The sequence below is a fragment of the Columba livia genome, chromosome 7 (genome assembly GCF_036013475.1).
Source record: "Columba livia isolate bColLiv1 breed racing homer chromosome 7, bColLiv1.pat.W.v2, whole genome shotgun sequence".
Taxonomy (NCBI): Eukaryota; Metazoa; Chordata; class Aves; order Columbiformes; family Columbidae; genus Columba; species Columba livia.
This window is the reverse complement of record NC_088608.1, coordinates 4,746,574-4,763,997: the sequence shown is the minus strand read 5'-3', so window position 1 is coordinate 4,763,997 and position 17,424 is coordinate 4,746,574. Positions and strand designations below refer to the sequence as shown.

The window sequence follows — 17,424 nt, the reverse complement described above, 5'->3', positions numbered from 1 at the left end:
AGTTGTGTGTTTTCTTTTTTTCTTTGTGGTTGAAATTTCTCTATATTTAATGACCCCAGGTTTGGGGATTTTTGTACTTTTGATGATGTGAGACTCATTGTTTTTGAAACATAAGTATGGCAGGTTTATAATAGCTTCCTGTGGGATATGGAGTTTATTAGAAAAGTACAGCAAAACTGATAGACAACTTTCAGGTCTTGTGGGTGTCACAAATTTCAGATGCCACATAAAAATAAAAAAGATGCTGTTTGCACTAGGACTTTTTTTACTGTAAATTAAAACTATCTGAAATATTGAAGAGTATGAAGCATGTTAGAACACGAAGTGAACAGACTTTTTGTAACTGGCACCTTCAAGATCAGTTTGCTAATGATTTTTTTTTTGAAGTAACTTACTTATAGGCTACTTCATAGAACTACCTTTGTATATCATTACCGCGCTAAGGATTTACTTTTTATCTCCTTATGCAAGCAGCACGGCTCATGGTAAAGTATAGATTATGAAATAAGAAATGACAGTTTCATTAGTGCCAGAGTTCATACAAAATGTGTGCTTTAACTTTGTTTTAGGGGGAGGAGACCTTGAGGATTGAAGATATCCTTGCTGTAATTGAGAAGGAAGGGGACTCTGTTGCTGTCATTCTGTTCAGTGGGGTGCAGTACTACACGGGGCAGTTGTTTGACATCCCTAGAATAACAAAGGCTGGCCAAGAAAAGGTAGGATTGCTCCAGACCCATCTTTTTAACACCAAGTTTAGATCAATTTTCCTTGTGGAATGTTTTTAATTTCTACTTTTTGTGGAGCAAAACAGAGCACATGTGGAAACCTGTGGGGCTCTGATAAAAAGTAAAAGCGCTCTGTGCCCAGATCCTCTGGGGGCTTTGTGTTGCATGAAGAAATAGCCCTGTGAGAGCAATCTTGCAGGTGTGACTTAAACTATACGGTGAGATAATTCATAACTATTAACTTCTACAGGGCTTGTCTTGAAGGACAGAATTTCAAGAGGTTTAGTGGGGAAAGAGGAGGAGGTAATCACAGCTCTAACCTTTCTTTAAAAGTCAGTTTGCATTAGATTTCTGGGTTTTTTGGGCAGACTTTCGTTATTTTCCTCCTTTCCCGCAGCCACACTGTGGCAGATTTTGCCCCCAGTGAGGTGAGCTCCCCATGGAGCCAGCAGCGTTTGGACTCGGCTGATCAGTTTTCCAGAGACAGGCACAACACGGAGCACATCAAGATCACAAGACGACTGTATTTTAGGGATGACTCAGCCTTTCGGAGCTTGCAGGCAGTGTGCTCTGCGGACATCACTGCAAAACTTCCTTAACCATCTCAATTGCCTTAGGAATCCAGGAGAAAATAGTTTTTAATTAAGTCTTCTTATCAACAGGAGGCCACCAGACTTTTCCGTAGGGGCAGTTTTTTACTGGATGTACCTTATCTCATTTAAGATTAAACCACTCAAGGATAAACTCATTTCGTATCACTGGATTTTGGCAAACCAGCTAACTATTTGTATTTGATGTTTTTACTCTCTGGAGAGGTTCCTGGCTCACAACAGGCTCTACATCTTCTGTTGCTTTAGGTTTGGCAGTGGAATTTTTTAGGGAGGTCAGGGAGTAAGTTATGTTGCTGGAAAGTGATGGTAAAGTCTCCCCTGGGAGAGCACAGCAGGTGTGAGAGCTCGTGCAGAGCCCCTGGGATATTAAAAGGGAATGTTCTCACACAGCAGCACCTGGCGACAAAATTGGTCCTGAACACAGTACAAAACAAGACTGACTTCTCACGTGGAGGTGTAAAAACAAGGCAAAATAGAAATGGGGAGAGTCTGCTGCAGGGGGAAATGGGTCTGTGTATCAGCTCCATGCAGCTCTAAAAGTAACACCTTCACGCTGCCTTCCTTGAGAGTCTTCCAGGACTTTGCTGACCACAAATAATCAAAAGGCTCTGCTTGAAATGTTTGAGAGGGTTATTAACAGGATGATGCCACCCACTGCTTCCCTCGTTCTCACTCTTGGTGGCAGCACAGCTTTTGTTCAGCTGCCAATGCCCGTGAGCCTACACTGCTGCTTTGTGGTGTGTCTGAAAGGTGCCTGAGAGAGAAATCTTTCTTCTCTCCTGTAAATATGAGCAATCTGGGAAAAACCTCCCCCTTTACTGCCTCTCTAAAGATGCTCTCTGATCTGTGGGACATGTGCTGGGATGGGTAGAAGTGATGGAGTTTCACTGAAAAGCTGTAAACTACCCCAAAGTGGCTGAGAACCTGTGTTCTGGGGAAAAGTACTCACTGCTAGTTCATAATATGGAGTAGAAATTGATTTGATGTTTGTATTATATGAGGAGAAAACCAGGACTTGGTGGAGAGAGCTTAACATTTCTATAAAGCAGTGCGAATAATAATATTATCTCAGGTGTGTATGCTTCCATATGGTGGATATACACAAAACCACTGCACACTTTTACAGAGACTGTATCCTGTTACTGAAGAGGAGAGCAATTTCTGACAGCAGTTCAGTACTCCAGCAGGCACAGAGAGATGTCAAAGGCCCGTTTCTACCTGCATGCTTGCTAGAAATGCCATGACATAGAAGGGAATATCTTCTTCCAGAAAACTTTCAAAAGGAGAAAAAGATTAAAAAAAATTAAAAAATCAGCCTCTTTGTGGGTTAGAGCACATAGGATTGGGATCCAGGTAAATTCATGATCAAAAATGTTGTTAGAGTATTCAAAAAGAAAAAGTAATTCAGCCTGAAGAAGTGCTAGAGTACCCATAATGCTTGAAGAGCAAGAGCCAGCCCTGTTTTTGTTTCTCTGCTGTCAGATACACTCAGCTCAATGTCCTTATGGATTCCACCTCCTGGGTGAAGTGATATGTATCTGTTTATACAAAACCATGATGTAACATGCTGTTATACCACACTTACATATCTGCATATGGCAAATATTTCCTTGAACAGCTACACAATCAGTGAATTTGTGAAGAGTTTGCTGTCTTAATATTGGTAAGAGGTAGTCCTGCATCCTGCTGCTTCTCTTGGTCTCAGGGCTTCTGCTTACCAAAAAGCCCCAAATTTTGGATCTCCAAAAGCAATTGGCTTCTCTCTTCTGTTCCCAGGTCAGAACTGACGTCAGGAACTGCTGTTGAGCTAGGGGAGGGGGAAAAAAAACCCAACACCCAAAACAAAACTCATAGCTACTGAACCAGTCATTAGCATCTATGTAATGGGTATGGGTTTAATTTCTGCTTAGCGATATCTGACCAGTCACTGTCCCCAGTCTGAGAAGCTTTCAGGACAGTCAGTGTGTGGACTTAAAAGCCTGTATTTCCTTCAAGAGCTTCTGGACCTGATGAAACCAGCAGTGGTTAGAACAATTGGTTTATATATAACATATTATTATATCACAGAAAGGTTGGAAGTCCTTTAAAATATGCATTAAAAGAGGATAAGGCTGAGGAGATATGTTCATAGCAAAAATCTAAGGCTTCTTGTCCTGGTGATGGAGGGTGGTGAATGACCCCATGCTCTTGAATAGAAAATGTTAGGGAGAGCTGACAAGCAAGAAAGTCAGAAAGGGAAAATACAAGGTGGAAGTGTCATTTCAGAAGAGGAGGAAAAAACATCACTTGTCAGCCAGCGTAGCAGAGAGAAAAGTCCTACGCGAATGGTCTTTATAATTCTTTTAATGTACAATTTAAATAAAATCCTGCAGTGTTGTAGCTTATCAGGGCTTGGCTGGACATTTGAGCTGCAAGCTCATGAGGTCTGGAAAGCGTCCTAGGATCCTTGAGGTCAATCATTTATGAATTAAGTTACTGATTTCCTTCTACATTTTTTAAGCCAATTTCCTAAGATCTCTACGTATGTTAAGATTCCTCCCAGAGTGAAAGCTCTGCACATAGACAGCTTCATTAAGTCATTAAATATTAAATGAACTAAATTAAGCTTGAAAAATTACCTCAGGCTATTTTTCCATCTTAGGTCTCTCAGATAAATCAAAATTAATACATATTGTGCAAGAGACTCATCAGCAGGCTGGAGAGGATGTAACAGTTTTTCTTGTTTCATACTTTTGTGCTTGCTCTGGAGGATGGAGGAGGTTGAGTTGTTTTATTCTTGTACAAGTGAGGAAATGGCTGACTTTTAGGAGACTCTAGCTTTCAAATACAATTTTAATTTCATAAGTTATACCGTACTTTCCACTGACTCTGTACCATATGTAAAGTGTTTTAATCTCTTGAGTCCCAGTAGGAAGAGCTTTAAGATCCTTCATCTTAATTTCTTTTCCTGTCTCTCTTTCTGAATGTCCCAGCTTTGCTGGTGTGAAGCTGTCATTTCTCTCCCTCTCTCCAAATGTCATTGTCCATGCTGAGTTGTTACCTGCTGGTTATCAGCAGCTACCCAGACACTTTGCAGAAATGACTTTTAGATGTCGGAATAAAGCAGAAGAGGCAGGGGAGAGCACATGTCCTCTTCGTCTCCCAGAGCAGATGGAGAGCTCTGTTTTCCCCCAGCATGGGGAAGCGACGTTCCCACGCAGTCCTCATTCTGCGTGGCTTCTTGTGCAAGGAGAGCTGCTTCAGTTTGTTTTATTTTAATTATTTTTTTTTTTTTCCCCATGCAAATCTGTGTGGCTAAACATTTGCTGTTTGTGTGATTCAAGTGCCAGACACCTCCCTGGGAAAGCAAACCAGCACCACCCATCTCGCAGATGACGACTTGAACAAAATGGTACGAGTAGGTGTTTCCGAGATGATGCAAGAAACCTGCCAGCATCAAACCCAGATTTTCAGGCTGTGACTCATTAGTAAGTTAAATAGTGCAGGGTAGGATTTATCAACCAATTTCAAAGCATTGGGGAGCAATTAAAGCAGTTAATTAAGATGGCCCATGGGTGGCATGCCAGTGGCCCTCCTGTTTGAGGGCTATGAGCACACAATGTAGGTGCAACCTGACCTGTTCTATCTAGTGTCAGTGTCCAAGGAAGTTTGCGCATGTTGAGGTTACAGGTATAGATCACAGAATAGTTTGGGTTGGAAGAGACCTTCCATGTTCATCCACTGCCACCCCTGCCACGAGCAGGGACATCTTCACCAGCTCAGGTTGCTCAGAGCCCCGTCCAGCCTGGCCTGGGATGTCTCCAGGGATGGTTCAGCCACCATCTCTCTGCCCAACCTGGTCCAGGTTCTCACCACCCTCATTGTAAACGATTTCTTTGTTATGTCTAACCTGAATCTCCAATCTTCTAGTTTAAAACCATTGCCCCTTATCCTGTAATAACATGCCCTTCTAAAAAGTCTATCCCATCCATCTTATAGGCTCCTTTTAAGCACCAAAAGGCCACAGAGCCTTGTTATGCTACTGTGACTGCGATGGCACCCTTCTGCTGGTGTTCTAAGGAGTCTTGTTCCCATCTACTGTCTCTTCATAATTTGTCATCTAGCATTTGAATATATATATTTTTTTTATAGAGTTTATTTCTTATTGACAGGGAAAGGACAACTGAGTTTAACACAAGACTTACCATATAATTAAATGTTTTACAGGCTGTGTCTGGCTGTGTCTGTCGATTCTTAATCTGAGGAGAAGTCATAGAAACTAAAGATACCTTGTTCTATGATCTGAAATTATTTAAGTTTAGGCAAGAATATTCTCTTATTTAGGGACCACTTAATAAAGTCTTGTAACCACACAACTACTGAGAACTACTACTCTTTAATTTGTTTTAATTTTGTTAATTTACTGCTGGGCACATACATTCTTCAAGACTCTCGGCGTATCATGTTATTCCTGGTTTCTGCTGCAACTGATGAATCTCTCATAGCAGTTCTTCAAAAAAGTTTGTGTGGGACGTATGTACGAAGGGATACCTGTAAATGCTTAAACTCCGTCAGCTGAAGTTTTGAAGTCCATGCCTTTAAACCCCTGTAAAACCCTTCTCATTCAAGAGCAGGTTTGCTTTAGTTTGCTGTAGGTTATTTCACTGAACCAAGGCCATTTTATCTGTGAGAGCATTCCCATGGGCATTCCGAGTGCTGCAGCTTCTCCGCATTCCCTTCACCATTTCAGCTTATTTGTCTTAACTCCCTTATGAGTGTCCCTGTGAAGAGAAGCCACCAAGGGTGTGAAAGCTAAACTATTTATTGGAACTCTGTTTCTTTTCAAGAGAAAATGCTACAGCCCTAAGTTGCCTTCCCATCATTTTGGAGCGACTTCTCAAGCTGATAACTTCACTGGTGCCTCCATTAGAACTACTGTGTCACATCTCCTTAAAATGCTGCTTCATTTAAATTGTTAGCTAGTTTATACAGAAGATTAAATATACCAAAGTACTGTTTAAATAATTTAGCCGAGGCTCCCTTCGTGCAAGAAACAGCAAGAGATTCTTAAAAAAATCCTTTGTTTTATTATTGGACGTTGATTTTTCTGAAGCCTGTGCTCTCGCTCTTATTCCTACCATGCTGCTTGCAAGCAGGCTGTTAGTGTTTTAAAAGCAAAATGCAAAACACCATTTAATTTGTAGTCTAGGCACAAAAAGCAGTTTTATTTCTTTGCGGTTAAATAAATAGCAAAGCTTGGTAGAACTCTTTAGTTTAAAAATGCTGCCATCCAGTGGTTATTTTGTGTAGAGCTGCTACCTTTTCAATCTATACATCTGAGGTCCTTATAAGCTGCTTTCTGTCTTTTTTTTGGTTTCTTTTTCCTGAGTGCCCTATGCAAATTGTGGTTATGACAAGTACATCAGGCTTCACAGAGAAATGACAGAGGGCTTTTGTGAATTTTAAAGATAAGTATAAAAGTTCTTAAAGGTCAATGTGTTGAATAGGCTGCTGTCTCACCCATTTTGATTCCCAAAGAACAAGATATCAGGGACACCTTAAGTATATACTGCAATGTAATTGTTTATGAGTTACATTATTATATGCATTGCTATTTTGTCTATGCCTAGAGCTTGTCATGCTATACAACAGTTTGAAATGATGCATTTGTTCTGAATACTTATTTCAAGTGATTCCAACTTACCACATGAGAAAAAACTTAAGAATCTGAACCATATGCAAGTGTCCTTGAAGACAAGCCCATGAAACAATTAATGATTTCTACATGTATCTATTGTGTAGAAAACTTGTTCTTAGTTGTAACTCAAAACAGATGGGACTTGATAACATTCCTATACAGAGAGCAAATAAAGCTCTAAAGATGTTTTCTCAAAATAATTTTGTAGAGATGATTATCTTGATGAGTAGTATATGAATTATCTCTTTCTTGCAGGGTTGCTTTGTTGGATTTGACTTGGCTCATGCTGTTGGGAATGTAGAGCTTCATTTGCATGACTGGGGAGTAGATTTTGCCTGCTGGTGCTCCTACAAGGTAAAATACATTTATTAGTTGAGACTATTTTCCCTAATGCCACTTATATGATGGGTCAGCAAACAGGTCAGATGAATCAGAACTGCACCTGAACTGCTAGTCAAGACTTGGCTAATCTTTGAACCAGTCACAACAGGGAGATGGACACTGACTTCGATTGTGGCTTCGTTATGTGAGGTTCCCAAATATCATAATGGCAACAACCTGCAAGGTCTTGTGGATGTGAGGTGGATCCTAGTGATGGGGTTTTTTTATTTTCCACACCAAGAAAGTTGTGCGGTTACAGGACTTTATTAAGTGGTCCCTAAATAAGAGAATATTCTTGCCTAAACTTAAGTAATTTCAGATCATAGAACAAGATATCTTTAGTTTCTATGACTTCTCTTCAGATTAAGAATCGACAGACACAGCCGGATGAATTGTTTGACGACTCTGCCATATGTATTTTGACATGGGACTGTTTCAGCTGTGTTTCAATTTTCTAGCCTTTTGTCTGCTAGACTTAAAATATCATATGTAAGCCAAGAAATACATTTTTAGAACTAATCTGAAAAAAATACATTTGCTTTTACCTACATCAGGACTTTGAGACAAATGCTAAGATCTCCAGTTAGAAACTTCCAGAAATACTAAAATTGATCTGTTTGACAGAGTGAGGAGGGGAGAAAAGCTATACAGATAATGAGCATGGCATGTATATGTTGATTTATCCTTTGCAGTATTTAAATTCTGGAGCAGGAGGCCTAGCTGCTGCCTACATTCATGAGAAGCATTCCCAGAGTATTAAACCAGCGTAAGTATATTTTTATACCCAAATTAAAGATGCTGTGAAGGTTAAATGGGAAAATATCTTCCCTTTGAATTGGGATCTGAAAGTGAGGAAGTGTATAGATTCCTAGTCGTGGACTAAGGACATGTGTATATATGTATGTATAGATGCAGAAGAAATTCCCTGCTTCAAAAAAACCTCATTGGGCTAATATTTGTTACTAACTTATTGTATTGCTCAAAGTTGTAGCACAGCTTTAGGTAATTTGATTATCCGAGTCTTTTACCTCAGATGGATTGTTTTATGTTAATTTTAGTAAATTTTGAAATGGTTTATGTACATGCGCACATCTTAAATGTATCTCCTCCTCGAAGTCTGCTATCAGTTCTAAACTAAATATTATCATAAAAGAGAATGATTATGATATTAAAAACAAGTAACCTAAATCATGCCTATGAGACTCTTTAATGTAAAGAGAATGTTTAACATATTCCTTTTAAAATGGAGACTTGAAATCATTGAAGTCTTTGGTTGGTGAACAAAATCAAAGGCAATTTCAACTCTGTTTCTAATAGCTCTTTAATGCTGGCATGTTTTCATTAAAATTATATCCACTGGTAAAGCTAGGAAGCATTACATGGAGATCTGTGTTTTCAAAGACTGTATAATCCATGAAAAGCTCTGCTATCAACAGAGGTTAGCTGCATTAAAAAAAATACCTGTTATTTAAAATGTATGTATACTAAGAACAATAGGATTAATACTTTCAATGCACTGACAAATGTAGACGTTTCTTTCTGGCTATAACGCTTGGAAAAATTTTCGGCATTTTTATTTTAGCTTGAAGAAGGCAAACTGAATCAGGTTTTGGAGAGAAATAATATTATAATAAGCAGCTTCACTGCACGATGTGCTGGTTTCAGACTGTCTAGACTCTCAGGAGATAACAAAATAACGCTGATAAGTTCTTCTCAGTCACCCATAACAGAAAACTCATTAGGCTGACGTATGACCTCTTGTGAGCTGATTTGATCCTCACATGTGAACACTGGCAAAAATATTCCAAATATCTGGGTATTTCTTCCGGAAAGCTCTTTTTCCGTTGCCTGTTTACCAGGTGCTCTCATGGCCAAACCCCTAGACCCTGGTTATGGGGAACTGGGGAGATACTGAGCAGTGGAAAAAATGTGTGCCAGCTAAAAATCACAGAATAGCAATAGGAAGAATGAATAAAATCTCAAGGACTTTGAGGTTTTTTCCTCCTTGATGAAATTTTGAAACTTCTGTGAGGGTGCTAGCTTGATCTTGTAGGTAAGAGCTTAAATTAGTTTTTCCTGAACCAGCTTCTTCATACATAGTCATTAACTTGTGTACTGAGTCTGGATGCTGAATGTCTTAAATACAATTGCCTGTATGAAATTGGCTTTTTCAGCCTGGGGCCCAATTAAGGATATAATTCCAAACTTCTTGCATAGACCCTTTACATTATTCAATCATAGTTATTTCTTATTTCCTGAGATTTGATAATCACTCATCAAATTGTTTGTAGTTAATATGCCCTGGTTGCATTACTTTTCTTTCTTTTCCACATCAACCAGCCATTTCTGGTCTCTAAATAAGGCAGTGAGACAAAAGAGAATTTGTCTATGTCAAAGTATTCAATTTTATAGCTGATTTAAATGCAGAGCAATTTGCTGTATGTTGTACAATCAAATAGAGTGGAATTTAACTGCTCTGGAAGTTGCAGGTTTTATGTTCTATTTAAAAAGTCTTTGGCTGTCATCTGAATCAAGGATGACACCCAGTGGCCAGAGAACTTCTTTCAAAAACAGAAGCACCAAACACTTTTGTTACTTGGCACCTCAGCCCACATATAAGAGGGTAATTAAATTCCAATCCAGTTGATATCCTTTTGTCATTTAAACTGCCTGAAATATTGTTTTTCACTCTCGGTCAATATTATGCAAGTCACTTTAACCACTTATATAGATTTCCTGAATTAACATCCTTCATATTTTCTGCAAGCTATTGACTGGGTAGTTATTTTTATATTGAAATCATGTGTTGTATTTTAATATAAAAGTGGATGTTCTGACTGTAATTCAGAGAGGCACACCCAGAACATTTGCCAAGTGCCCTTGCCTGACTGAGAGTGGGGCAAAAAGGACTTCAGGTACTTATTGAAACATCTCAGTCCAAAATTTTAGTTTTAAACCCCCAAGACCAGGTATTTCCCATCATTGAAGGCATTTAGGTATTTTGTTTTAACTTCCCTTAATTTCATGACTATGCTTTTATCCATACCAGGAGTCTTGTTAACAAGAGCAGTGCAAGCAAATAGGCGCTTGCATTGTAGCAATGTATAGTTACAGAAACTGGGTTCCCCTCCAGCTGCTCCCCATGGGTGCTGCCCCATCCAGAGCCTGCCCTCTGGACAACAAAACACTGATTTGCTGCTGCTTTCTTTTAAAATACAACTTGAGAAGGAGCTATTAATTTATTTAACAGCCTTACCACCAGCAGCTGGGGCCATGCCAAAACTGCTTTCGGCTTGGAATCTGCAGACGCAGGTTGTGGCAGCCCAACCACAAACCTACATAACCCCAAACTGGGGATACTCAGTAATGCTGCATCATATCCTGGCAGACAAAGGCAACGTCAATCCCACTCCTTTATGTTTATGCAAGAGTTTTAAAGGTCGGCAATTAGCTAGCTTTGCAAAGGGTTTATGCCCAAGAGCAAGGTTTGGTCCTTAGGTCTGATGAGTGGCAGGTGGAGGCTGTGGACAGTAGGGACTTGTGTGTCCCCTTCTTATTTTGTGTCACTGAAAACACAGTCCTGCATTCCCTGGCTTAGCTAGGCTTAATTCTCTAATTCACTGCAAGGGCCATGGGTTTAAAAAGTTACATATTGTAACCATCCTAATTAACACCTGTACCCAAGTGTGTTGGGTAGTCCTTTGCTAGTCCCCTTTCTTCCCAGAGCAGTAAAACTGAACCAGTCTGACATATATGGGTCCAATATATCTCTCTTCTCTCATGATCTCACCTCCTTTGAAGTCTCTCTTAATACTCAAATAGCTTTTTTAATACCTGCTCTATATATCACAATGCAATATACGCTCGGCTGATTGTGCCAGAGTGGTTTCTCTATGGGAAGGTTTCAAATAAAACAAAGAGCTGGACAGAGTAGAGCTATGAAATGCTACCAAAAATGTATGGTTAGTGTAGGCTAATCCTGTGCCACCGGGTTTCCACATACATGCAGTTACGTCGTGGAGGGGAGGTTTCCAAGATATGAAGTGAGCTACTAATGCAGAGATTTTACTTGACTAGCTTTTTGGGCTTCAGAATTTTTTTTCCCACATAAATCTTTATTTAGATAAAGAGGGATAACTAAAATCTACCAAGCAAGTTAGCTATGCGGAAATGTGAATGTTTGTGAGCACCTGGGGTAGAAGGTACAGGAGAAGAGAGATGTTCACAGCAGAGTATCTGCAACTGTAAGTAAAGGTGCAGTGAGTTCAGCTCTGTTGTCAGTTGGCATTAGGGACAGGAGAAGACAAATTCACTGAGTCCTAAGACAGGAGAAGAAAAAAAGTGCTAGTCAAATCCCTGTAAGAAAAAGTAAGGCACAATTTAAAAGATGAAAGGGAAATAAATGTATGTAAAGCAGCAAGGAGAATAATACATAAGCCTTGGCAGAGGATTAAATGAAAATTGTACACAGTCTAGTGTTTAAAATGAAAGGATTTATCAAGACTTAACTTTAGCATAGACTAGCAGCAGGTAGAGTTTCAAAATAAAAAGTTTGTGTGATGTGAAGAAATGCTGTATGTGCATGAAGAAGCTGATGTCCAAAGAGCGTGTCAGCTGTTACCATAGGACAAAAAAGTATCAAAGAACAAGAAACAAAAAAGTAACTATTTCATAGCAGCTTTGAGAAACACAAGGTATCTTCAGACAACTTCTTCATAGGCCAAGGTGAGATATCAACCTTTTATCTTAGATTGTTTTCCTTTTCGGCATCTTGATTCCAACTAAAATGTAAGAACATAAGTGGCTTCTCACTACTTCTTTACAGTGACCTGCACAGCTATTTAGTATGTGAACTTTTACCCTGGCACAAGATAAACAAAAATATGCTATTCCAGCTCCATACATCTCCTCCTTCCCATTTTTCCCGGGTGATCTGTGTCCCCATCCTGCTCCAGGGCAGATGCTCTCTGCATAGTAACTGTTTTGCAAGAGGTTGCTCAACCTCTTCCAGGGTTGGTAGCTCCAGCTGAGTTTTTCTCTAGTTATTTTCTTGACACATGAGGAGATACCACATTATCCCTTTTTGAATTACAGCCACATAACCCTTAACTGAAATAGCTGAAGCTTCAGTGAAAATGCTGAAAAATAACCTAGCTTTGGAGCAATGTGAGTTGGGAGAAAAGGAGAGTCGCAGAAAGGTTGGGAAGTCTGTATTGTGTCTTCTGTATTGGAAAGACCTAAAGCTGCTCTTGTTTAAAATGTTTCTAAGAATAATAGACTAAGATGGTCTCATTCTCACTGACCTTTGGAATCTACCAGCTCTGAGCATCAAAGCACTACTGAAAGTTTTAGCAGCACAGAGCAGCCTGGCCGGGCCAAAAAATGAGAAGCAATATAGACACTTCCAGGAGGATATTTCCAGCTTTCCAAGGTGGGATGTTGGTGGTCAGAGATGGAAGTGTGCACACTGCCCTGTGCAGAAGGGTTTGTCACTGGTCCTAGTGGACTCAAATTGTGGACTTAACGTGTGGATAAACTATTCATGGAGTACAACACGTGCTCCCCCAAATGCATGAAGTATCCCATACTAAGGTGGCGATGAACTGTTTCTTTGCCAAGGAGATGAGAGCAATTTAGCTCCTTGAGCTAATTTAGAAACCAAAAGTTAAAACCTCTCCTGGGAAGAGACTGTTTAGGAATAAAGGCATTGGCTAATTAGGCTTAATTGCGTTGTCTGGGGACAAGTGATTTATTAGGCCAATCTAGATCCATGATAGGCCTGCAGGGGTGTGTTCTCTGATCCACCAACAGAATGGCAAATATCCAAGAGCATTTTTTAACTTTGGAGTGAGTCTTGGGGAGAAAAAAAAAAAAAAAAGAGGGGAGAAAAAAAAAAGGAAAGGGAGAGGTTAACATGCATTCACATCATCTATTCCCATCCTCATTTCTTCAGGTCTGTACATCCTTTTATGTGGTTCCCATGATTGTCTCCTTGTTCTCTGTCAAGCATTTTCACTCTGTCTTCCTTCAAATCCTCCCTTGTAATTAAGCCATGTCTTCAAGCAATCTTGCTTCTTTTCTCATTATAAATAATCTTCTCATTCTTTCCTCCCTGAAGGTCTTCCCCTATGTTTTGTTGTCTTTGCCCTTGCTAGATTTTAAGGTGTTTGGGAGAGGAGCTGAATGTCTCCTTGTAAACTCAGGGGACTATGCACGAATAAATGTGCTGTATATCAAGTCTGCATTCCTTATAGGATAGTGGGAGTGAGTGTGAAAGTAACGTGCTGTTTTCATTCTCTTTGTGTACTCCCATGCTACCTAGGCACTTACTTTCAGTTTTGAAAGCTCAAACCTTAAAATGGAGCATGTGGAAAATCAGATTCATGGTCCCTGTAAAGCGTCTCAAATATATAAAGCAGTGTTTTTAAAAAGCATAGTGCTGGACTGATTCCTAGTTTTTGTGCTTGATATCAAGGCATCAAAATACTGGGATAAGTGGAGATAAACAAATAAACAAAAGCACTTGGCTTCTGTGAATCATATCTTTCCCAAAATAGTATTTATAGCATAGATGTGTTTGGCTGCAGATATCTTGGGGGCAGATTTGGGGATTTTATGTGTATTTAAATCTCTACCTGACAACTTGCTCTTTCTTTTATCCAAAACTCCACCAACAATATGAAGAAATGTCACTTAAAGCATGATACTTGTCACAGCCTTGTTTTTTAAAAAAATATTATTTTTATTTTAATGCAACAGGTCTTAAATTGTATTTGTTCTTCAGGAATCAGTCACTAAAATAGTGAGTTTACATGTTAGATCTGAGCAGCTTAAAGTTTCTCATGTATCTCACCTTCTGGACGATGCTGTTGGGACATAGACCAGTCAGTCTGCTCGGCCGCAGCCCTTTCCTATTCCCAGCACTGGGAAGCAGAGGGAGGTGGATGTGTTCCTTGTGAATGCGGTTTCCCATCTGCTGCCTCTAGCTTTTCTCTTCAGATGGTGTAAGACACAACTGTTTGAACACATGAAAGGAACTCAACAGGCTTAGCCTGATGGAAAGGTGAATGTAGCCTGGGGGCAACTCTTGCATCCCCATTAACTAGCAAGGAAGAGAACCTGAGGCTCTTCTCTGAGTCTGTATGGTTACTGTGATTTTTTTTTTTTCACCCCCTACTTCAAAGGACATGTGTTGTTAGCTGCCTGCTCTTTGTGCCTCAGTTCTCCACTTTGAGACAAGTAGTTCTGAAAGCACTTTCCTCTTGTGCCTTGTTTTTTTCCCCAATAAGAAAACACAGTTTCCTTCCTGCTGAATGAGCTTCCAGAGATGCGATATTTGAGCTGGTGTCACGCACCTCTAGCCAAATGGAAAGAAAACCTTCTTTGCCTGCCTTTTTAATAAGTCACAGAGATGTTGTCTTCCCTCTCATGTTTACCTCAATTTGTATATTTCCATTTCCACCTCACAGAATCTTTCTCTCTTAGGGAGAAAAAACTTTATTTGCAACAAAAAGCACCGAGTAAATCTGCTGTTTCCACTAGGGTTCTCCTACATCTGGGCAGAAATGTGCTGGAACTAATGCAATTTTGCATTGGGGATTTTCTACGAGATGTTGACTCACTTTTAGGTATTTGATAGTTTTTCACTTTTCCCATTTCAGATTTCCGCTTTTGTTACTTTCTATGACCCTTTCCTCTTAAGATTCTCATTTCAAGCTGTAGTCTGCACATGTCCTTTAAAAATGAGAGTTGCTCATGCTTTTATATTAGTTCATTAGCCCACAATGGGGAACTTTTTCTAATTCTTCCTTACTGAATGTGCTTCAAAATCATGGTATGCTTCAAAATAGCTCTAAGCTGAAAGTACCAGCAATGGCCATTATGCTTTTGAGACATTAATACAGTTACCTTTTTTCCCATTTGTGTCCCCTGGAGTGTATTCCTGTAACTGTCAGTTACTGGTTCAGATGGGGTCTCCCGCACTGCATGTCTCCCAGAGCTATTCCTGTCCCTGTCCTGGCTGAATAGCTCTCTGGCTTTAGCCACAGCTCTGGGATCACGCGTACAGCTCATATTATGATTCATATCACAGCCAGCACCTGATTCAAACCATAAGCATTTTTAAAGGTAAGTGGAAGGTCGTTGCCCAGGTTAAGGAAATAATTTAACCTCTTCATTTCTTGCAAAGTTGGTATTCTGTGTGTGTGCACTGAGAAGATTTGATGGGGGTTTTCTTTTTTGCTTGGTGTACCACTTGTGCTTATTTGTTTCCACTTTTTCACGGGGTTTCTGGTCCTTATCCTCCCTCTTTCTCCTGGCTGAACCTTCATGTCTCCAGTGTTCAGCTATGAAAAGATGGTCTCACGAGGGAATACATCTTCACATTTTTCTTTTCCCTTGGGCTCCATTATCTTCACCAATTTTGTGGGCAAGCTAGATAACTTATTTTGCCTCCATGCCAGCTCCTTTCTTGGCAAGTCCAGTGACTTAAGTCCACAACCTGCTGTCCTTCTTGCCCATCATCACACATCTTTGAGTCAGGAACTTCTTAAAAGACCTTCATGACATATCTTCTTGGCCATATTAGCATCATTATCTGATGGCTTCTCAGCTGCTTCTGCAGTGAGAGGAGCTTGGGGCCTCCCAAAACCAGTGTGGGACCTTGTGTCAAACATTTGACATAATTACATTTGACCTCTTGTCAAACATTTTGACCTTGTGTCAAACATATTTCATGGCCCCAAATACTGGTAGTTCAAATGCAGCTGGAAATTAGGGCATCTACAGCTCTTTAAAGAAAGTTTCCCCAAGTCACATTTCTCTCATGTTTTCTGGTCATGCATGAAATTTCAGCTTTTTGAGGAGAGACGCTTTAAGATAACTCCAAAGATGCTCATTTGGTGTTTTCCCTTAATGATTTCATGTCTTAGACTTCAGCTCAAACTCAGTTTGAGGTGGTTTCTCCTTGAGTATCACTTAATTTCGCTAAATGTTTTGTAACACAGCTGCTGGATTCTGTGGCAACTCTGCTGACACAACTTTTAATTCAATTAGTTCCAGCCACTGACATTAAAAAAGAAAATCATCTTATGTGGCTTACGCCTTATTTCAGGCAAAGAGCAGAGGTGATAACTCTTACATTTTAGCTAAATAAGGATTCTAGTATGATAAAGATCTTGCATTACTATTACGTTTTCTGTATTCAAAAACAACAAAGACCTGGGGAAGCGCAACTTCCCAGATCTTAAAAATTGTATATTATAGTTCAGTCATTCATTGTATTATTTACAAATCTATCTAGATATCATCCCCTCAAAGTTTAAGTCAAGGGATTGAGGAGACAGTACTGTTCAGTAAATGCATCATAATAATCAAAACCATCCAAGTCTCCTTTAAGTCAGAATTCACATTTAAAAGCAACTCTAGGAGGGACTGTTGCTTTTGCTTCTTGTTTAATTTAATCTGTTTGAAAGAGCCTAGGAAAAAATACTGAATTCTTAAAGAATGTAATATGCTTGGGAACTATTCAATACTTCATAAAAATCACTGAGAAATTTATTAATATCTCTCAGTAAATTGGCTCCCTGCTTGATTTTTAATTTCTGGTGCTAGGCAGCATATTTGATTTCCCTTTACTAAATGTGCTAACATACTGTTGGCCATATTCCCCCTTTTCATATAGCTGATATTTGGCTAGTGGAAGTGAAATATGAGCACTTTGTGATAATAGCTGTTCGTAAGCTGATTTAACAGTTTTTAATTCAACTTCATTAGCCTTAGAGGCATTGTTGTTTTGCGAGATCTTTTCCCGGGATTTAATTTAGCCTCCAATTTTGTCTGCCGCTTGATCATACCTTGCTTTTGCCCGATCGTGGCGAATGAAGTTATCATTCCTCATTGCAAGCGCCTTAGAGGTTTGTTGGAGAGCTCTGCACGGCTCCAAGGGGCCCTGATTGGATTCACAGCATCGCAGCCATTTCTCTTCCTCAAGCCCCGATCACAGCGACTTGTTTCCTGCTACAGAAGTGAA

At 39.7% G+C, this 17,424-nt stretch overlaps 1 protein-coding gene across 8 annotated transcripts in view; it reads left to right on the top strand.

The window, feature by feature from the left end:
- The window catches only part of KYNU (kynureninase), an 86,417-nt gene that overhangs the window by 54,933 nt on the left and 14,060 nt on the right, over positions 1–17,424 (top strand). For 7 of the 8 annotated variants that reach the window (XM_065070303.1, XM_065070307.1, XM_013369182.3 and 4 more), the window contains 3 exons: positions 570–716; positions 7,269–7,367; positions 8,087–8,160. In XM_065070303.1, the coding sequence (XP_064926375.1) occupies positions 570–716; positions 7,269–7,367; positions 8,087–8,160 (320 nt within the window). The remainder of the gene's footprint in view (positions 1–569; positions 717–7,268; positions 7,368–8,086; positions 8,161–17,424) is intronic. The other variant, XM_065070310.1, reaches the window with a different exon arrangement.